We start from the raw sequence: 20,405 nt of genomic DNA on the forward strand, positions 1-20,405 counted from the left end.
AAGACAGGGTTTCTCTGTGTCTTTGGAGGCTGTCCTGGAACTAGCTCCTGTAGACCAGGCTGGTCTCGAACTCACACAGATCCGCCTCTGCCTCCCAAGTGCTGGAATTAAGGCATGCGCCACCACCGCCCAGCGCAGCAGGAATACTTAATATGCGTAAGTTCGTAAAAGCCCATATTTAGGTGTCCTGAGTTTTTCATAACGGGAGCCTAGCAACAAAGCCGAAGCAGTCACTCAGCAAATGTCAGACCTGCAGGGTCTGTGAACTTCAGGGAGATTGTGGGGAATGTCTCTAATACAATCGACTGTTTTCCAAACACAGTCAACAGACACAACTTGCCGGCAGCAAGAAGAGCTGAGGATTTGCCATTTAAACTCAAACCCGCATGCACCTGTGACTCTGCCATTCAATCTCGAACTCGCCCCCGAGCCAAAAGGGGAAGCTCTGCATTGCTCCTTCGGGTGCGGACCCAGGAGAGCCCGATTGGGAAGACGGTCTAGTAAAGCCTGTTCAGAAGGCTGCAGGATGGGTGGTCCAGATCTCTAGAACTACAACTCCCGAGAGGCTTTGCAGCAGTCTTTCCTCACCACCAGGCAAAAGGCTTTAAAGAGAGTGGGCGAAGCTAACTTTGCGTCAGCTGAGCTCGCGGCTGCTGTCGCGGAGAGATAACGCAGATCCCAAGCCGGGACTGTCAGTCAGAGCTCCGCCAGGTCTGGGCCAAGGGGCCCGCGGGGCCGGCGGAGCCATGGCGGCCGTGTTTGATCTAGACTTGGAAACCGAGGAAGGCAGCGAGGGCGAGGGCGAGCCGGAGTTCAGCCCTGCGGTAAGTGTTTCCCGCCGGGCGCGACTGGACCCGGGAGCCCACCTGGTTAACTAAAGTCACGGCACTCCCTGCTCTGAGTGTGCTCTGACCCCTGCAAACCCTAACTTTCCCAGATCCAGCCCCAGTCCCTGGACCCGATCTTCCCCAACATTTCTCCATCCCTGCAGTCTCCTATCCTTGGTCCTTTCCCCTGGACCAAACTGTTCAGTATGGGTTGGGAGAAGATATTCTGGCACCTCCCATTCTTACCTCTCGGTTTCTCACAGGAGGTGTGTCCCCTTGGCGAGTTGAGGGCTGCTGGCCTGGAGTGAGTGAGGATCTTTCTGGGGGATGGGGGCACGGAGCAAGGGATGGGACTTGGTACACTAGAGCTTTGCCCTCATTAACTTACTGTGTCTTTAGGACGGTGGGACACTATGAGGAGGTGGAGCTGACAGAGAACAGCGTGAACCTGGGCCCTGAACGCGTTGGGCCCCACTGCTTTGAGCTTCTGAGTGTGCTGGGCAAGGGGGGCTATGGCAAGGTACGGCAGGCAACCCTTCCCCTCATGGTGACCTCAGCTCTAGCTCACACCCAGTAGGCTTATGAATGTGGAGCCTCTGATGGAATTCAGAGCTGGAAACCTGAGGGAGGGGAGGGCAGATCCTCTCAAAATCTGATAGAGATCTTTACTGCTCCACCCTGAGCTGAGTTTAGGTCTTTTGGGACTAGAGCCTTAGGGTGGGGCTCCTTGAAAATAGGATGAGTGAGGGAAGATGACCCTGTCTCCCTGCCCTACAGGTGTTCCAGGTGAGAAAAGTGCAAGGCACCAACCTGGGCAAAATATATGCAATGAAAGTCTTAAGAAAGGTGAGTCATTTGCTCAGCCAGCAAATAGTAGCTGCCATCCACAGAGACCTGTGCCAGGCTTTGGAAAGGCAGCGGTGACAGAGATGGTCCCTTATCTTGGTACTTGCTGGCTTAGTATCTATTGTCATATATACTGTTTTGCCGTAATTTTTTTGTTTTGTTTTTGTTTTTCGAGACAGGGCTTCTCTGTATCTTTGAAGCCTGTCCTGGAACTCACTCTGTAGACCAGGCTGGCCTTGAATGCACAGAGATCTGCCTGCCTTTGCCTCCCGAGTGCTGGGATTAAAGGTGTGGGCCGCCACCGCCCAGCCTGCAGTAATTCTTGAATGAGAGCAACTTGCCTGCTTCGGCACATTGGCAAGTTTTGATTATCAGGATTAGGGAGGGGAGTCCTGTTGACAGTCAGTAAATAGAAGGTAGAGATGCAGATAAACAGGAACCCACAGCAAAGAATTGTCTGGCTCAAGTGTGTCAGAAGTGTCAAGTTTAGCTGAGTTTGATAGTCTCAGAACTTGAAGGGATGAAGCAGGAGAAGGATCTGAGTTATAGGACAGCCTGGGCTACATAATGATACCTTGTCTTGAACAACAAAGTGTCAAGGTTGAGAAACTGAGAGGATAAACCAGTTCCTGAGAAGGTTTACTGCTCACAGCAGCAGAATTACAGAGAAATTCAAGTAGCAAAAGATGGCAGAAGGGTCATGGCTGAGAAGCAAGAAAAGGACAGGTGTTGTGTGTGTGTGGGGGGGGGGCAGTATTTAACTGTAACTGATTAATGATCTTTCACAAATTCTAATCATCTTAATTTAATTGTGTGTGGGATAGCCAGTCTTTTTCCCAGATAGGGTTTCTCTGTGTAACATTCCAAAGACCAGACTGGCCTTGAACTCAGAGATCCATCTGCCTCAGCTTCCCAAGTGCTAGGATTAAAGGTGTATGCCACACCGCCTGGCACACTGTCTTGTTCTTATGTGACAGGGTCTGTCACTAAATCTGGAGCTAGGCTGGTGGCCAGCAAGTTCCAGTGGTCCTTTTGTCTCCACCTCCTACAGTCCTGAAGTTACAAGCACACACAGCCATCCTTGGCTTTTTATGTGGGTACTTGGGGATTTGAACTCAGATCTTCATGCTTTCATAGCATGTACTTTTTAACTTCTGAGCCTTGTCCCCACTCCTTCAATCATCTTTGCAGATCTTGTGGCAGGCAGACTGAAGAAGCCTCTAGAAAAGGGTCTCATTGTGATCATATTCCACCATTGGCACCCTGATTCTGTGGGTTGGTTACTGACAGGATGATGATATCACTGGGCATCCATGGTCTACACAGACCTAGAGTCTAGATGCTTATGTGACCAAGTTGTGTTTCAATATATTTTGAAACAAGAGTCATAACTCCCCTTGTTCTTACTAGAACACTTGCTCCGCTTTTGCATGGTTGAATAGTGGGGTTGAGCTTTCTGCAAAACAGTAAAACAACAGAGTGAAAAGGGCAGCACTCTGGGTCCATTCCTTTCTAACGCACTCCTGCATCTCTAGGCTAAGATTGTACGCAATGCCAAGGACACAGCACACACCCGGGCTGAGCGGAACATTCTAGAATCTGTGAAGCATCCCTTCATTGTGGAATTGGCCTATGCTTTCCAGACATGTGGCAAACTCTACCTCATCCTGGAGTGCCTCAGTGGTAGGTGTCTGGGATAGGCTGAGTAGAGGGTGGCAGGGGCCAGCATGGGGAACACTGGGGATTTAGGGAATCCTGAGAGATGGCTAGGAGGCTCACACACCATGCCTGGCCATGTGTCCATCTGTCTGTCCCTTCATTTGTTCATTCAGCAAACATCCATCCAGTGCCTAGTGTTTGTGGGGTATATGGAGATAGTGGGAGTTTGTATAGATATCCAGAGGTAATTTCATCCAGTTTTTCTACCTTTCCTTTCCTGCCTGTCCCCTGTGTGCCAGACACTCAGTCAGGTCCCCATCTAGCTGCATCTTTCTTCATCTTGGAAGTCTCATGGATAGTTACTGTTTCTGTAAGGTCTGTTTTTTGTTTGTTTGGTTTGTTTGTTTGTATGTTTTGAGGCAAAGTCTGCTTATATGTAGCCCCGGCCTGCCTGGAACTCACTATGTAGACAATGCTGGCCCTGAACTCAGGAGATCCACCTTGAATTCAGATCCTCAAACTCAGGAGATCTGCCTGTCTCTTGTGCTGAGTGCTGGGATTAAAGGCATGTGCCACCACTACACCTATTGTTTTGTCTTTTTGAGACAGGGTCTCCATACATAGCATTGGCTGGCCTGGAATTTATCACATAGAACTCACAGACACTCCCTGCCCCTGCCTGGGATTAAAGGTGTGTGCCAGCACACCCGGCAGGTCTGTTTCTAAACTAATTTTGAGGGTTTAGCTCACCTGGGTTCTTGTATATCCTCCACTAATTGAAAAGGTCATCTTCCTCGAGCATGCGTCTCTAACTACCCAAACAAAGCCTTGGTCACACCATTGCTTACCAAGGGTGACTGAGGCCTGGTCTTTCTATCTGCTTCCCCATACCAGCTGAGCCCTACAAGCTTCTACCTGCATCCTCTTCACTATATCAACACCCTAAAAGCCACACCTTCACTGCCCTTTTTCCATCATTGTGTTGAGATTGACTTCCTGTGCCCTCCACCATGGGGCTCTGTGGTGAAGTTCTCAGAGCAATTCCCTGTGCCTGGCATCCTAGAGCAGTGTGCACATGTCTGTCTCCCCATTAGACTGAGCATCCTGAGGGCAATGGCTGGGTCTCCTCAACTCTGCCCCAGCTTCAGCCAGCACAGGGCCAGGCACCGAGTGAGTAGGCGACGGTAGATGTTTGCTGATTGAATTGAGTCCCCACGGCAGCTCTGGGAGGCAGGTAGGGTGGGATCTACAAGTCCCATTTTTCTCTAGAAGAAACTGACAGTCAGCAAAAGGGCTGGGCCTGAGTGCACAGATGCGAATGTACTTGTCTCACAGGCGGGGAGCTCTTCACACATCTTGAGCGAGAAGGCATCTTCTTGGAAGACACAGCATGGTGGGTCTCTGGGGGGCTTGTCCTTGCCTTCACCCCTACCTTTGCCCTGCCTTTCTTTACTTTGTCCTGTCTCTGCAGCTTCTATCTGGCTGAGATCACACTGGCCCTGGGCCATCTCCATTCCCAAGGCATCATCTACCGGGATCTCAAGCCTGAGAACATCATGCTCAACAGCCAGGGTGAGCATGTTGCATGCATGCTCACACACACATCCTCTGTCTTGGGTCTTCAGTGCAGGCTGGGGAGCCCACAAGTAGGTCTGGGCCATATTTCATCCCATGTCATCCCTTTTAACCATCTTCCTCAGGCCACATCAAACTGACAGACTTTGGACTCTGTAAAGAGTCCATCCATGAGGGAGCTGTCACCCACACCTTCTGTGGCACCATTGAATACATGTAAGTAACACCTGGCTGGCCCAGGGTCTGAGAATAAAGGAAGAGGCCTTGCCCTTACTGACAGTTCACCTGCCTCCCAGGGCCCCAGAGATTTTAGTGCGCAGTGGCCACAACCGGGCAGTGGACTGGTGGAGCCTGGGAGCCCTGATGTACGACATGCTCACTGGATCGGCAAGTCCAGCTCCTTGGGAGGAGGATGGGTGTTGGGGAGACCCCCCCCCTAGGCTGGGGCAGGACTGGGTGGGAAGACCCCCGAGGCTGCTCTCACCTTCTGCCTCCTCCAGCCGCCCTTCACCGCAGAAAACCGAAAGAAAACTATGGATAAAATCATGAAAGGGAAGCTGGTGCTGCCCCCCTACCTCACCCCGGATGCTCGGGACCTTGCCAAAAAGGTGGGGCTCCCCCCTGTCCAGGGACAGGTTTCCATCTCTTCCCCTACGCCCTATCGGCAATTCTGTACATATTCTTGACTGTCTCTAACCCCTGGGGAAGGCCAGGCTCCCATCCAGTTTGCCTTTGGGAATGATAGGAACACTGGCTTTGGAGTTCAAGTCCCTGAGTTCAGGCCTGGGTTCTGGGAGCCTGACCACTGCCACTGAGCAGTCCTGGATCCGTGTCTTCATCAGCAGGGTGTTCTTGTGAACTAACCCTGTTCCATCAGAAAGGCCATCACTAGCCTCTTAAGGGAATGGGAGTGCCACAGAGATCCTAAGCCCTCTAAGGAGATGGCCGTGAGCAGGAACTTTGCCAAGGCTTCATGAAGAGCACACTTAACCCAACCGAGCTATGAAAGTATTGAGGGGTTCAATGGGCAGAACCTATACCAGAGGTCCCAGTGCCTATACCATACCTTTATTCTGCTTGCCTTCTCCCCATTCTGGAGGCTGGGCACACACCAGCAGTTGCTCCCCACCCTCACCTCTTCTCTGCTTCGGCAGTTTCTGAAGCGGAATCCCATTCAACGAATTGGGGGTGGCCCAGGAGACGCTGCTGAGGTGCAGGTGAGTCTGGGATTATCCTGAGGAGTTGGGGTGAGAGGATGAAGTGGGCTACAGCCGGGAGCTCGACAGGGTGAATCACTGACGTGTTCCTGGGAACCATCCACCCTCAGAGGCACCCTTTCTTCCGGCACATCAACTGGGATGACCTCTTGGCCCGACGTGTGGACCCTCCCTTCAGGCCGAGTCTGGTGAGTATCTGGAGGTCCTTTTGTCCCCATGGCAGATGGAAACCCTGCACTTTGGACCCTCCTAAATTCCCCACATGGATCTTGCCACAGCAATCAGAAGAGGACGTGAGCCAGTTTGATACTCGCTTCACACGGCAGACGCCAGTAGATAGTCCAGACGACACAGCCCTCAGTGAGAGTGCCAACCAAGCCTTCCTGGTGAGGGCCTGGGGTTTATGGGGACCAGAGCAGGGATTATAGCTAGGGACTGGAAGTGCCAAGCATCACCTGACCTGGCCTTTCCCCACAGGGCTTCACATACGTGGCACCTTCTGTCCTGGACAGCATTAAGGAGGGCTTCTCTTTCCAGCCCAAGCTGCGTTCCCCCAGGCGCCTTAACAGCAGTCCCCGTACCCCCATCAGGTACTCAGGAGCAGGGCAGGCATGTAGCAGGGGCGGGGCTGTCTAGCACAGACCAGTACCTTTGGACTACTCTTGCCAAGCTCTTTTTTAGGGCTAGCCTCAAGCTTCTGCCTACTGTGGGACCCCAGTCCCTGTACGTCTGTCACAGGGGCTACTAAAGTGGCAGTTTGTGGACCTACTGCCAGTATTCCTGGCTAAGCTTAGGAAGCTCTGACTCTGCCTTGGTTTCTCCTGCAGCCCCCTCAAGTTCTCTCCTTTTGAGGGGTTCCGGCCCATCCCTGGTCCACCAGAGCCCATGGAGCCATCTCTACCTCCACTCCTGCCACCACCATCATCACCACCACCCACAAGCACTGCCCCTCTTCCCATCCGTGCCCCCTCAGGGACCAAGAAATCCAAGAAGGGCCGAGGGCGCCCAAGGCGCTAAGAGAATAGAGGCCTGCGCCCTGGCAGCTGTGAGAACCTGGCTGCCTCCAACCTGGGTATATTTGGGAGATGAAAGTGTCTTGTGGGGTGGTTGAGCCCAAAAATCATGTACATGGAGGACTGCAGCTTGCAGCCAGTGAGAACAGTTCCCAGTGTCCATTCCATCAGAAGGAACTTCACCGGTGCCCTTATAGAATTAAAGGACTGAATCATGACAGAGTGGCTTTTGCTGGGCTCCAGGACACAAGAGTGGCCCATTTTGGGAGAGAAGGGGATGTGTGTATGCTAAAAGGCTACAGACCTCAAGACTTAAGAAGTTTTATTTTCAACGTCTGCCCAGTGCCTGTGGTGGTGGGGTCACACTCTGGGGAAATGGTCGGGGTGGCAGTCTGAGAAGCTGCATGTGAGGGTAGGGTGACGAAGGTCCAGGGCGGTTTGTGTTTCATCATGACAACATGGAAAGAGAGATAGTCAGAGGCTGGGGCATGGACAGGACAAGCTGGCTCCTACAGTGCTGTGACATGGAGGCCCTGGCCCCCTGCTTTTCCGGCACTGTCATCCCAGGCTGCGCTGCCTGAAAAGGCATGCAGGTCACTCAGAAGTGCCTCAGCGCTGCTGCCGGAGCCCACAGGACCTTGAGAGCTGAGGCCCAGGCCCGCTTCACTGTCTGTGTCCTGTGTTTCTGGGGCCTGCTTTGCTTCATCTCCTGCTTCACACTGCTGCTCCTCTTCCTGTGGGTCAGCTTCCTCAGGGACACCACCCATCATCATGACATTCTCCTGCTGCCCTGGGAATCCCAGCTCAGTGCGGATCCAAAGCCAGCGGCCTGCAGGGCTGGTCCAGAACAGGCGGCGGGTGTGGCCCCACAAAGCAGCACCCAGGCGAGCTGGGTGGTAGTAGCCCCCGGAGGCACGGCTGAGGCGACGCCAGGCCAAGGCCAGGGCAGTGACAAGCAGCAGCAGGAGCAGGAACAGCAGGATGATAGTGACAGCACTGGAGCTTGCGCCATCCTCTGTGCCTACCCCAGAGGCCAAGGCCCCTGGCAGGGCTAGCAGCACCCTAAATCTGAGGATACCAGGCAGAGCCTGTGGAAGACAGTAGGGAGGAGGAGTGAAACCAACTATATCTCTGACACAGTCCTCAGTTGCCTCAGGCAAAATAGGGACAGTCAAGCAGAAAGTCCCCAGCCCTTATTTGGTCAAGGCCTTGCCCTAGTGTGATCACCTAAACTCAACCTTGCAATTCACTTGTCACTGCCCCTGGCCTGCTGCTGCCTGAAGCCTGTGCACTGGCTGTCCCTAGGCTCAGATGCTGTTCTCCCGAAGCCTCAAGGCGACCTACTTGCCATGGCCTAGGCCTTGCTGATGAGGCCCTACCAGACCTCTACAGCTAACTAGGCTATGATTTCAGCCCACCCACTCAGCAACCTCAGGTCTCTTAATTACTCTTTTCCCACCAAATCCCACACCAGAAGGGGGAAAATAAACTATATTCTGCTGCCTTTCCCACCAGAATAAGTTCCTGGGTGATGGGATTTTTTTTGGGGGGTAGCACCCAAAACCATGGTGGCATGTCAATGGACATTAGTTGGATGGGTTAAAATGGCTTGCCTGGGCAGTGGAGGGGCCGAAGAGGCAGGTGGCTCTCTGGAGCCCATGACAGAGGTATCTAGACCAACCCAGAGGTTGACTGGTCCTAGGATGGGGGTCTTTGAAGCCCCTCCTCCCAACCATGGGGCTGCCCCAGCTGCAGAGTTTCCGTTCAGCTCCCCATTCTGCCCCAGAGGGCCTCAGGCGTGCAGGGCCATGGCTCAGTTTGGGGCAGCATGTGTAGCTATCAGAGGAAGCCTGCGGTTGGAACAAAGCAGGTGGAGGGGGGCGGTAGCAGGGTTGGGGGAGGGGTGCTGGGTACAAGCCTCCCCTAGCACACCCAAACTCAGCTCATGAAGGGACCAGATGAGAGACTAACCCAAGGATCTTGGAGTAAGGCTAGACTGAGTGAGGAGGTACTGCAGGACCTACCCTGAATTTTAGAGAACCCAGCTCTGAGGTGAGGGCTAGGTTCTAACCCATGTTAGTTCTAGGCCTTGCTACCCCAGGTCTCATTTGAGGAGACCCTTCTTTACCTCCCGGAGCCTCAATATTCCATCCCCAGCTCACTGTGCCCCAAGAACCCAGAGGGCTCCACAGCTCACCATTAATCCGATGGCCTTTGCACGGGTACCAACCTCTGTCTCCGGCTGTGTTTAGTGAGAAGTGAGCTCCGCAGAGCTCTCAAGTATAGCAGCTAGTTACTGACACTTCCGTTTCCTGCTAGAAACACCCCACCCACTCTTGCCTATCACAGGACCCTCATAGGGTCTCAGCCTCTCAGGATCACCCAGACCCAGACCAAATCTTCCCAGGCCTCTTTAGGTGAGGCTGTGGTCACATGTGAGCAGAACTCCAAAGGGAGGAAGTATGCATCTAGCTCAAAGCAAGACATCCACCTATGTTTCTACCTCTGGAGTGCTGGGACTACAGGTGTGTACCTGGCTAGACTTTACAAAACAAGAGAATCTCTGAGTTCAAGGCCAGCCTGGTTTACAAAGCGAATTCTAGGACAGCCACTGCTGTTGCACAGACAAACCTAGTCTTGAAAAAAACAAAACTAAGCCAGGCAGTTGTAGGATCTATCTTTAATCCCAGCATTCTGGGTGGGGGAGGGGACGAGGGGAGGCAGGTGAATCTCTTGGAGTTCCAGGCCACCTTGGTCTACAGAGTGAGTTCCAAGACAGCCAGGAAAACAAACAAAAAAGCCAATTGTGTGCATATTCCTGCACATGAGGGGTATGTATGAAGGTTAGATACCTCTTCTGTGGGTTCCAGGGGTCAAGTTCAGGTCAAGCTTGCTTAGCAAGTGATTTTATTCACAAACCAATCTCTCACACCTGTCCGTAGCCTTTTTACCTGAGCTTCTCTGCATGATGGAATTTAGGTACACAGGGGCTACTTTCCACATAAAGTTTGCAGTTTCCCTTCCTAGTACTACACCCCACCCCCTCCACAACACCAGGTCAAACATGGCTTTAGAAAGAGCATTTTATTTAGAATGAAAATATAGAACTGTCTCTGCTGCTTTCTCGGGGGAGGGGAGAGTGGGCTGGGCAGGTCGAGAAGATGGTCCCTTAAAGAACTTGGGAGTTTGCCTTGGTACAAAAAAATCTTCCAAAAGCCAGGTGGTGCTTCCAACCTGGGTCCCAGGTTGTGGAGAGGTGTAAACTGGTCATGATCTGCCCCAGAGGCACTAAGCAGCAAACTGCCTAAACTGCCTGGTGTGACCTGGCCACAGAAGCTAGGTGAGAAGGGGTGGAGGAGAGGAGGAGGCAGTGTTGGGTGCAGGTCCCTGGTGGTCCTATGAATCGCCATTCTCCATGCGGCCCAGCTGTTCCTCTAGGCGGCTAATACGGTCCCCCTGTTCCTTGACCAGCACTCGAAGTGCCCGGAGCTCTTGCATCACCTCTTGTAGTTTCCCAGATTCCTGCAAAGGCATACAGAAGTCAGAGGCCATCAGTCATAACCCATCCCTATGGTAGAGGCCTGAGACCCCACCAATTGGGCAGCACCCCCAAATGCAGGACACATACACCAGCCCCAGCAAAGGTGCCACTGAAAACATCAGAAATTGTGGTAGCTGTGGAGGCTCCAGGGCGGCTGGAACTGGCAGGCCGACTGTCCGATAGCACATTTCGCCGGCTGACCTTCAGATCCCGTTGTTTACTGGGCATATATGCTTCCCGTAGTGAGATCAGGATCGGATCAGCATCCTGCCCGCTCACCCAATCCTCTGCCTCAAGAGCAGCCTCAGGTCCAGCTGTATCAGGATAAAGATCATCCTGGAAGAGGTCGGACTGCACACCAGGTAGGAGAGGTCAGAATCAGTTGAGGGCCCTATCAAAGGTCTCACATCTGGTCTCTGACTGCATCCTCAACACCCTCCTGACTTGTACTTTCTTTTGGTTTTTTGAGACAGGGTTTCTCTGTGCAGTCCTGGCTGTCCTGGAACTCACTCTGTAGACCAGGCTGGCCTCTAACTCGCAGAGTTTTGCTTCCCTTCTGCCTGCTGAGTGCCGGGACCTCCACCACCCAGCTCTGACTTGTACTCTTACTAACCCGTCCTCCAAAGGCCTGATCCCCAGAGACTTTCAGAGCTCAACTCTCCCTTTTCACTTTCTTTCTGAACGTTCTCATCGAACTCTTGCCTGATCTTAATGGGCACAGCCCTTGCTGGCACCCTCTTCAGCAGACCACAAGGGCCAGCTATATGGCTTTGTAAGTCCTGTGAGCCACATCTGTGCCCACAGATGGATTGTGGGCTTTGCTCCAGGTCATGCCTGGCACAGAGTCTGTGAACACTAGCTGGAAGACAGTGGGAATGTGTTCTAGGCTCCTAGCTGGGCATCTGAGGCCAAGTCATATCCCTGACACCCTGCTCTTAAATGCCTGGACTCTGTCACTGTAGGGCCTCAGCTCACCCTGTGTCATCCCTCCAACTCATTTGCTAGCCTCACCCCTTGCCCTGGTGAGGCCCTTCTGCTAGAGAAGGGAGGAGTGGGTGACTCCTTGACCTGGTGTGGCCCTTCTGCTAGAGAAGGGGGTGGGTGGGTGGACAGCGTTACAGCGGCCTCACCTTTCTTGGCACGGTCATGACTATGGGTTCACACTTGCGTTCATGGAGTTTGTAGAACCTAGAAAAGGAAGGGGAGCCATGGTGGGACCCCAAAAGCTTTTCAGTTTCCCCACCTGGACATATCCACAGGTTAGCCTGAGACCTACGTTCAGGCTGACTTGTGCTCATGGCCTCTCTGTCTCAAGAGTCCCTCTAGAGTGACCCTAGGCAACTTTGTGATTGTGATTTTTCTTTTTCCTTTTTTGAGACATGGTCTCATTGTGTAGCCTTGGAAATCTGAAACTCATTATGTAGATCATCCTTGCTTCAAACTCATGGAAATCAGCCTGCCTCTGCAAGAAGTTGGGATTAAAGGCCTGTGCTGCTACTACCTTTACTTTTTGAAACATGATTTTATATATTCCAGGCTGGCCTTGAACTCACTATAGAGCTAAAGATGACCTTGCACCTCTGTTTCTCCCAGCTCCACCTCCTGAATAAATTACAGGGATGTACTACAGCTTTTGTGTTAGAGTGCTGTGTGGAACCCTGGGCTTTATGTTAGGCAGGCACTCCAACAACTGAGCTACATCACCAGCCCTTCGTTTTGTTTTTGCTTGTTTTGTTTGAGACAGGGTCTTGCTGACACTGAACTTACTATGAAACCCAGGTTGGCCTCTGTATTTGCAATCCTCCTAATTCCCAAATGCTGGGATAACAGGTATATGGCACCATGCCCAACTTAGCCTCCACAATATGAACTTTTACTGTGGATGCTGATGACCTATCCTTGCTCAGTGTGACCCCCCACCCCTACCCCCTGCCAATCCGGGCTGGGTCCTCAAGTAAACTCTGCCTATAGACCTCAGAGGACCTTCTTACCGGGCAATTTCACACTTGCTGACCTCCAAGCCCCTCTTAGGCATGCTACCCATACCCCTTTGGGGTTCTTTGCTGGTGAATGTATTCAGGAAGTGGATGTAGGGAGCCTCATCTGTGATTTCAAAGTACCGGATGCTGGAGTCACCCTGTGGGAATAAGAAAGCTCAGCATTTGACCAGACCCTTCCCTGCCTCTCAGCCCCAGTCTGTTGCCCCATCCAGCCTCACCTTGCCACAGACATAGACCACGCTGGTGTCTGGGTCATAGAAGGGCAGCAGGGCCCCATTGCTTGAATCCAATTCCTGTAGGGCCATGGGCTCATCAAGGTTTTCCTAAGCACATGGGGGACAATCAGGCCAAGTCAGAATCTTCTCCTTCCAAACAGACCAGGACTGGCCTCAGCCAGTCTCACACAATAGCCAGCAACATTCCCTAACATGCTAATGGTTTTCTCCAATCCCAGGTCCCACTTTCCCAGTGTTCTCCATGACTTAAGACTATTCCCAAACCAACAGACAAGTGTTGAGAAAGTCTGGATACAAGAAGGCTGAGGAGCTAGGTGGTACCAGCCCAGGCCTCAAAGGGGCCTTCAAGTTCACTGTACAGGAGTGCTTTGCTGAGAGAGAGAGAGTGTAGCAGAGCAGGGACTGGGGGCTCTCCCAGGAGGGTACCTTTATGGTTTGTGCAAGCAGAAAGAAGAATGTGGGAGGTACTGGAGGAGTGTCAGGGAGAGCCAGAAAGCTGGAGACAGGGAAGGGAGGGGCTGGCAAGGTCCTGGAAGTCTCAAGGGCTAGGCTGAGGATCTAAGCAGTGCAGGCTTCTCCTCCATGCTGATCTCTGTCTGCCTGGCCCAAGGAGGAGTATCCTAGGGTGAGGCCCAGGTCAGCAGGCTACATCACTCACTGGGTCCCACAATGCCAGTTGTCGTTCACTCATGCGGCTGAAACCAGTGGTAAACACCTTGCCATCGGCCAGAAAGATGGCCCGCATGGGCCGGGCCCCCTCATGAGCCTTCTCCCGCTCCTGTAAAATGGATAAATACTCAGTGCAGTGCAGATCAAGACTCTGAGACCATATATTGCCATCCTTGCCCCTCGGGATACCTACTGCCACCAGGGTGCCCCTCCTGGGATCGATGATTCGGACACTCTTGTCCTTGCAAGCTGAGCAGAAGAGGCTGCCATTGTGGTTCCAGCTCACATTGTAGATGAGGTCAGGGTGCAAAGTGTCCAGGCGGTATAGCTCCTCTGCAGTGCCCACATTCCAGATAAGCACCACATTGTCACAACCTGGTAGGCAAGCGGTCATCAGCTCATGCAGGTCCAGGCATGCAGTTGTGGGGCCATCAGCCCACTAGACCCACTCTGCCCACTCCTCCGGTACTACACTGGGTCTCCCTCTTTGTAGGTATCAGTTTCCCTATCTGTTAGATTGGTCTGTGAGAGGCTGCTGAACATTTCACAATCACCCTGGAGAAGGGTATGAAGGGGCAGGGAGTAGTGAAGACCTGCACTGAGAAGCACATTTCGGGCTGTGGGGTGCCAGGTGACGATGCCCACACGCTTGGTATGCCCCTCAAGCACCACTACTGGCTCAGTCAGTGGAGAGGTCAGCCCATTCTCTGGAATCTGCCATACCTGTGGTAGGGACAGGGAGGATGGGCTCAGGCCCGTGCTTGCCCCTCTGCCAACATCCTTCAGCCACACCCGGAGACCCTCATTTGAATAGTCCTATGCTCACCATGACTGTGCAGTCCTCTGAGCCACTGGCAATGACTTCATCATTGTGGGGACACCAGTCAATGTCCAGAACAGGTCCCGTGTGCCCACACACTGTTGGGTAGGCCTTGTCAATGCGGCCTGTCTATAGGCATTAAGATGGAGTCAGAGGAAGACCAAAAGCCCAAGTCTCCATTCCTCCCAGCATCATGGTGTAAGAATGACTTGACTACCCTGTTTCCCAAATGTGATTCTGTGCAGGAAATGCCTGCAGCCTTTATCCAGACTTGGTGGCAATAAACACTTTTTCTACTTGTACCAACACCTCTCCTGGGCAATAAATCTGGATTATGACTTGTCCAGCAGTTGCCACAGGCCTAGAAATGGCACAAATTGCCCTGCCCACAGGTGTGGCCAGTGTGTCCTCATTCCTCCTCTCCACCCTGACCCATTGGGGCCCACCTTGCTTAAAGGGAGCACCATAAAGGCACCCCCGCCACTGGCTTCCACAATCACTGCCAGGAACTTGGGGTTGACTGCGCAGAAGGTACTGTCCCAGGTAACCCGGGACACTCGAATGTCCTCATAGCACTGATCATTCTTGACCGGCTGTCCGAACACATGCCGGAATTTGCTCTGTCGAACCACCTTTCGAAAGGACATGTCTGCAGGGCAGAGACATCTGGATCAGCTCTGGCCCTCCAAAGAGACACACAAAAGCCATGTCACCAGGGAATTGGTCACGATGACACTGGGAGTTCCAGTTTCCCCAGTTATAGAATGGGTTCATAGGTGAAGACCAACAGACCCTTACCCCCCAATCCCGCCCATAGCTCTGTTATCTATGTGTGTGCACCCGTGTGTGTGTGTGTGTGTGTGTGTGTGTGTGTGTGCGTGCGTGCGCGCCCGTGGGTGGATGCTGCTGAAAGGAAGGCAGAGCATAGATCTTCTGTAGGTCCCAACTGGTTCCAAGCAGCAGAGTTTGGGGTTGAGAAATGGGGCGAAGAGGCGGCAAAAGGGTTTGGTCTCCTACTAGGCCGCAGCTGAGTCCCAGGGAATGTGCAAAGAGCTTCAGGAAGTCCGGCCTAGGGACCCTGGCAGAACAGGGATCGCGAGGATGCTGCCTGATCCTCAAAGTGGCCTCGGAGCACCAGGGACTCAACTTCCAAAGATCCCTGCCCAGGAAAGGAGAGATGGGCGGCTGGGGGGTTGGGACTGAGGGTGGGGCGCCGCGGAGGGGATGCGCTCTTCGGGCTCACGCCCCCCTCCCCAGGCCCACATCTGCGCCCCTACTCCGGCCCTGCCGCGCTCACCGCTCACCGCTCACCGCTCGCCAGGGGCGCCGGGGACTGCGGCGGCGACCTCGGGCGGCTCCGGATCCCGACCTCTGGGAAGCAGGAAGCGGGAATCAGGAAGTGACAGAGGAGTGGGACAGGGGCGGGGCGAAGTCACGCGCAGAAGGCGGGGCTTTGTAATGCTCCGCCCGCGGGGCGAGGCCTGGTCGCTAGGCCCTCAACAAACAGAGTTACCGGGAGCGAGCGCGCTTGGTTGGAACTACTTCACAGGTACAGCCAACAGTAAGAGTCTCCGGGAGGGCGGGGGGGGGGGGCGTGATTTCCCTATTCACTGCTGCCGGCCAGGATCCTCTCGCTCCACCTCCAACTTTTTTTTTTTTTTTTTTTTTTTTCGAGACTGGGTTTCTCTGTGGCTTTGGAGGCTGTCCTGGAACTAGCTCTTGTAGACCAGGCTGGCTTCGAACTCACGGAGACCCGCCTGCTTCTACCTCCCGAGTGCTGGGATTAAAGGTGTGCGCCACCACCGCCCGGCCACCTCCAACATTTTCACGTGTGTTTTGTTTTGTTTTTGAGACAGGATCTTACTGTGCACACTTGGCTGGCCTGGAACTGGCACAGATCTCACAGAAATCTGCCAGCCTGCGTTTGCCTCCTTGGTGCTGCTATTAAAGGCATATACATGCCACCACACCCAGCCATAGGTGAGGTGCCAGTTTCAAGGACGGGAGTGCATGATGTCAGTTGACTATGTATATTGAAGAAGTGGAAGTCCATCATACATCCTGATGGACACCAGCGGATCCTACTTGGGCTTAGTAAAATCAAAGTAGACGATGACCTGTGGGTCCCATGCACCTTCCTTTCTTTCCTCCATCTCATCAGAGCCTGGATTTGCCTCCTCAGATTCACCCTGTCTGGTCACATCCTGGAGGACTTAGGTGCCCCTTAGGAGTCACAAGGTAGCATTCCTTCCTTTGTGTCCACCTCCCTGGGTGACCAGCAGTGATAGGTGGGTGTCTTTTCCAGGAAGAGAACAGGGCCATGGGAGGAGGCAAGAGCAGAGCTAAGAAGTGCTTTGTTTAGCCTGCATGAAGCTTCCCACTGTGTGTGGGTGGGTAGGTGGACTTGTGTCCCATTTCAGTGGTCACCACACTGTGAAGAAACAGGAGAGGCCATGTGCTTGATTGAGGCCTCCCAGCTGGGATTCGGTCTTAGACTGGATTTCACACTGTTCATAAACCCTGGAGCCAGGCAGGCAGAAGTGTGGCTTGACTTGGGTTGCAGGGGTTCCCTGGGAAGCCCACATCAGGCCAGGTGGCTACAGTTCCAAATACCTCCCACTCCCACATCACCCCACTTAAAATAAAATATAGTCCCCATGTTCCTCTCCCAGAATTCCTGTCTGACCCCTGCCCAGGGGTCAGGACACCTACCACTAGCCTCTCTCAACACATGTCTTAGTGACACCAAACCTCCACTCCCACCTCAGGCTAGCACATCTTGGTTCCTTCCTCCTTCTGGAAGCTCTTCCTGGCCTTGAGAAGGCCTCATCCTTCAAAGACTCCAGGTCTCCGCTCAAGCATTACCTCCCCTGAGGGCCCTTTGGGCTCACCTCTAACCCAGTCACTGTCTGGCTTTTCCTTATTAGCATCTGTTGTTCTTATTCCCAAATGCTACACTGTGTAATTATTTGGCACCTTGCTAAGATTCCTGCCAGCAAATGAGAAAGACAGGGACTTTGTCATGCCCCTCCCCCTAGTCCTTCTAGGTGCCCAGAAGGAGATCCCACCTAGCACTCTACGTAAAAACACTTCATGCTGGGTGAATAAATGAGCAGCAGGCCTGAATATAGAATTGCAAAATATTCATATTCACAGTCCTCAGAACCAACTTCTGGTTCCTTTGGGGGAGAGGGGGAACCATGCAGGGATCTCACCTGAAGGAAGGAGTCCCCCAGAAGGCTAGGACTGTCTGGGGACTGAGTCTCTCTGGCTCCATCTTCTCTAATGCTAACCTGTTCTGTGGGCCACTAGGAAAACTCCTCTTTATCCTGTAGGCTTCCCAGGGTGCATGCAGCTCTGTCTTCTGAGAAGCGATTCTCCCATATGGGTGAGATTCCGCTTGGAGACCTTGCAGGTGGGGCTGGCACACTCCCTAAGAGGCAGCACTAGTGGGGTGTGCCACAGTTGAAGGCAGGGAAGTTTTACTCTCTGATCTGATGTTGAGGAGGCTTTGGGACCCCCCCCCCCACACACACACACAAGAGAAGAGAGAGGGTTACTGCAGAATGTCCCAAGGGAAACAGAAATCCAGGTTCTGCCCTCAGAAACTGGGACTCCAGCCAATGGGCAGAGAGAGAGGGAAGGTGAACCTCTCTTGTGGAGGAGGCACCATGCAGTGCAAGGAGGTGGATAATTGGTGCCCAGGCTACTTGCTAGGAGGCTCTGGTCTGGGCCTCATTTGGTCTCAGGGTGTCCTTTAGCATATCAAATTAATGGCTGTTGGTGATTGAAGACTTACTTTACCAAAGAACCAAGCATGTCAGAGAGGCCAATCATTATAATACCCATTTTACAAATGGATAAAGAAAGTCCCAAAAAATCTAAGAGCTTTGTTAAAGGCCACATAGTGAATGAGTGGTAAAGCAAGGGCTCAACAACCCTTAGAGACACCTTGAACCCTAAACATGTGTCTCTAAAATGGAAGGCTGGCCAGACTTCTAAATAATCATTAAATATTTGTTAGAGCCAGGTGGTAGCGGCACACACCTTTAATTCCAGCACTTGGGAGGCAGAGGCAGGCGGATCTCTGTGAGTTTGAGGCCAGCCTGGTCTACAAAGTGAGCTCCAGGATAGGCTCCAAAGCCACAGAGAAACCCTGTGTCAAAAAACAAAAAACAAAACTAAGAAAAGAGTGTGTGTGTGTGTGTGTGTGTGTGTGTGTGTGTGTGTGTATGTTAAAGAAATTAATTCAACAAATGCTTCAGAAATATCTCTCCCACTGTTTTTGTTGCCTGTGATGGTTTGAATAAGAGTGGCCCCCATAGGCTCATATATCTGAATGTTTAGTCACCAGGGAGTGGAATTCACTAATAGGATTAGAAGGATTGGGAGGTGAGGCCCTGTTGGAGGAAGTGTGTCACTGGGGTGGGCTTTGAGGTTTCAAAAGCCCATGTTATGCCCAGTTCACTCTCTGCCTGAAGATCAGGATGTAGCTCTCAAGTACTTCTCCAGCACCTTGCCTGCCGCCATGCTCCCTGCCATGATGATCATGAACTAAGCCTCTGAAACTGCAAGCCGCCCCCCCCCCCCCGTTACTTTCCTTTATAAGAGTTGCCTTGGTCATGGTGTCTCTTCACAGCAATAAAACAGTGACTAAGACAGTGCTTATGGTCCCATCAGGCTACCATTAAGCTTTAAAACTTTCATGGCCACTCTGTGGCATTCTCATGTGTGTACCCCATTCTTGTAATCACCAGCAAGAGAACATACCACCCATTATTTTGCAGTGCTGGTGACTGAGCCTAGGGTCTTGAGTATTTTAGGCAGGCACCCTACTAGTGAGTTGTATCCCTAGCCCCTCCTTTTTTCTTTTCTTTAGATTTATTTAGTTAAATTTATATATGTACCTGTCTGCATGTGTGTATGCGCACACATGCCCATGGAAATCAGAAGGAGGCATTGGATCCCCTGGAGCCAAAGTTTCATGCGTGTAAGTTGCCACATGTGGGTGTTGAGAAGCAACTTTGGTCCTTTACAAGAATATTATATGCTCTTAGCTGCTGAGCCATCTCTCCAGTCCCATCAGCCCTTGCTCTTTTGACCCAAAGTCTCACTAGGTAGCTCAGGCTGACCTTAAACTTATGAGACTCCTGCCTTGGTATCCTGAGTGCTAGGATTACAGGAGTGAGCCATGCCCAGCACATTGCCCCACCTTACAGATGAGAAAATTGACATTAAGAAGGAGTTTGCAACAAAATGCAGACCTGACTGCACCCCTCCCAGCTGCCTGCACAGCTTACCACCTTGCCTTTTTATGATGCAAGTTTCCCAGGGAAAAGCTCAGGTAAACTACCACTGTAATGGACACCTGCTGCTGAAGGCATTCCCTCAGCCACTCACAAATGGGAAGGGGGGAGGGTGGGTGAAGAGGGGGTGATTGGAGGGAAGGTTGTGGGAAACCATTTCAGCACTTCCTGTTTTGTTTTTCTCTTGCAGCATCTGCAGCTGGAGAGGAAGAACTGGCTCAGCCCTGCCTGTGACTTCCGAAGCTTCCTGGGACCATGGTGCCCAGGGCTCTCTGCCTTTGGCCAGCTTCCTGTCTGTCTTGGGATTCGAATTCCAACATACTCTGCACCCGAAGCTCCCCCAGATCCTATCCTACCCTCCCTGAAGGCTGGTGGCAGATGACATTAGTTCGGCTCTTGAAGATTTCTGAGTCTCCCGCCCTCAAGGCACAGAGGTGGCTTGTCTGCAACCTAAGCAATCAGAGGATCTTAGGTGCTCCAGGCAGATGGTGGCACTGTCCTCCTGCTGTCCAGTCCCATCCCCTAAGGGCCATTTTTGTATGTCAGTGAAGTTTGAAAAGGCCATCTGCCCCAGCGTTTCACTGTGTGCCAGGCTGCTGCAGATGCCACACTCACCTTCTCATTTAACCCTCAAAGGCCCTCAGAGCATGCCCAGTTACCAAGTCAGGGTGTGGCAGAGCTGGATTTGAAGCCAGG

General features: G+C 52.5%; 4 protein-coding genes across 13 annotated transcripts; 2 read left to right on the plus strand and 2 right to left on the minus strand.

Annotated features, from left to right (window-relative positions):
- The first annotated feature begins 621 nt into the window (after nucleotides 1–621).
- Nucleotides 622–7,355, plus strand: Rps6kb2 (ribosomal protein S6 kinase B2). Its single transcript, XM_027408710.2, has 15 exons — nucleotides 622–824; nucleotides 1,091–1,131; nucleotides 1,227–1,347; nucleotides 1,605–1,673; nucleotides 3,209–3,356; nucleotides 4,668–4,725; nucleotides 4,804–4,904; nucleotides 5,033–5,123; nucleotides 5,204–5,294; nucleotides 5,408–5,515; nucleotides 6,062–6,124; nucleotides 6,235–6,312; nucleotides 6,403–6,510; nucleotides 6,602–6,714; nucleotides 6,952–7,355. Exons 1-15 carry the CDS (start codon nucleotides 747–749, stop codon nucleotides 7,139–7,141), a joined length of 1,458 nt encoding a protein of 485 aa, XP_027264511.1. The 5' UTR covers nucleotides 622–746; the 3' UTR covers nucleotides 7,142–7,355.
- Nucleotides 7,356–7,547: 192 nt separating this feature from the next.
- On the minus strand, nucleotides 7,548–8,488 carry Ptprcap (protein tyrosine phosphatase receptor type C associated protein). Its single transcript, XM_035441597.1, has 2 exons — nucleotides 8,482–8,488; nucleotides 7,548–8,329 (listed from the first exon to the last, which is right to left on the minus strand). Exons 1-2 carry the CDS (start codon nucleotides 8,486–8,488, stop codon nucleotides 7,647–7,649), a joined length of 690 nt encoding a protein of 229 aa, XP_035297488.1. The 3' UTR covers nucleotides 7,548–7,646.
- Nucleotides 8,489–10,202: 1,714 nt separating this feature from the next.
- Coro1b (coronin 1B) lies at nucleotides 10,203–15,832 on the minus strand. 8 transcript variants are annotated; one of them, XM_035442058.1, is made up of 12 exons: nucleotides 15,701–15,829; nucleotides 15,421–15,562; nucleotides 14,850–15,052; nucleotides 14,410–14,532; nucleotides 14,177–14,306; nucleotides 13,777–13,958; nucleotides 13,573–13,692; nucleotides 12,897–13,001; nucleotides 12,670–12,815; nucleotides 11,809–11,866; nucleotides 10,766–11,029; nucleotides 10,203–10,659 (listed from the first exon to the last, which is right to left on the minus strand). In XM_035442058.1, exons 3-12 carry the CDS (start codon nucleotides 15,048–15,050, stop codon nucleotides 10,534–10,536), a joined length of 1,455 nt encoding a protein of 484 aa, XP_035297949.1. In that variant the 5' UTR covers nucleotides 15,051–15,052; nucleotides 15,421–15,562; nucleotides 15,701–15,829; the 3' UTR covers nucleotides 10,203–10,533. The 8 variants fall into 8 exon arrangements, with proteins under 8 accessions (XP_035297949.1, XP_027264513.1, XP_035297951.1 ...); XM_027408712.2 differs by having other exon boundaries at nucleotides 14,850–15,086; XM_035442060.1 differs by having other exon boundaries at nucleotides 15,715–15,806.
- Nucleotides 15,575–20,295, plus strand: LOC107978277. 3 transcript variants are annotated; one of them, XR_004769057.1, is made up of 4 exons: nucleotides 15,575–15,952; nucleotides 19,283–19,393; nucleotides 19,623–19,747; nucleotides 19,900–20,295. XR_004769057.1 is itself a non-coding variant. In XM_035442061.1 (3 exons), exons 1-3 carry the CDS (start codon nucleotides 15,628–15,630, stop codon nucleotides 20,089–20,091), a joined length of 642 nt encoding a protein of 213 aa, XP_035297952.1. In that variant the 5' UTR covers nucleotides 15,613–15,627; the 3' UTR covers nucleotides 20,092–20,295. The 3 variants fall into 3 exon arrangements, 1 of the variants encoding a protein (XP_035297952.1); XM_035442061.1 differs by lacking the exon at nucleotides 19,283–19,393 and having other exon boundaries at nucleotides 15,613–15,952; XR_004769056.1 differs by lacking the exon at nucleotides 19,623–19,747 and having other exon boundaries at nucleotides 15,828–15,952.
- Nucleotides 20,296–20,405: the final 110 nt, after the last annotated feature.

This window comes from Cricetulus griseus, chromosome 3, assembly GCF_003668045.3.
Source record: "Cricetulus griseus strain 17A/GY chromosome 3, alternate assembly CriGri-PICRH-1.0, whole genome shotgun sequence".
In the NCBI taxonomy this organism is placed as follows: Eukaryota; Metazoa; Chordata; class Mammalia; order Rodentia; family Cricetidae; genus Cricetulus; species Cricetulus griseus.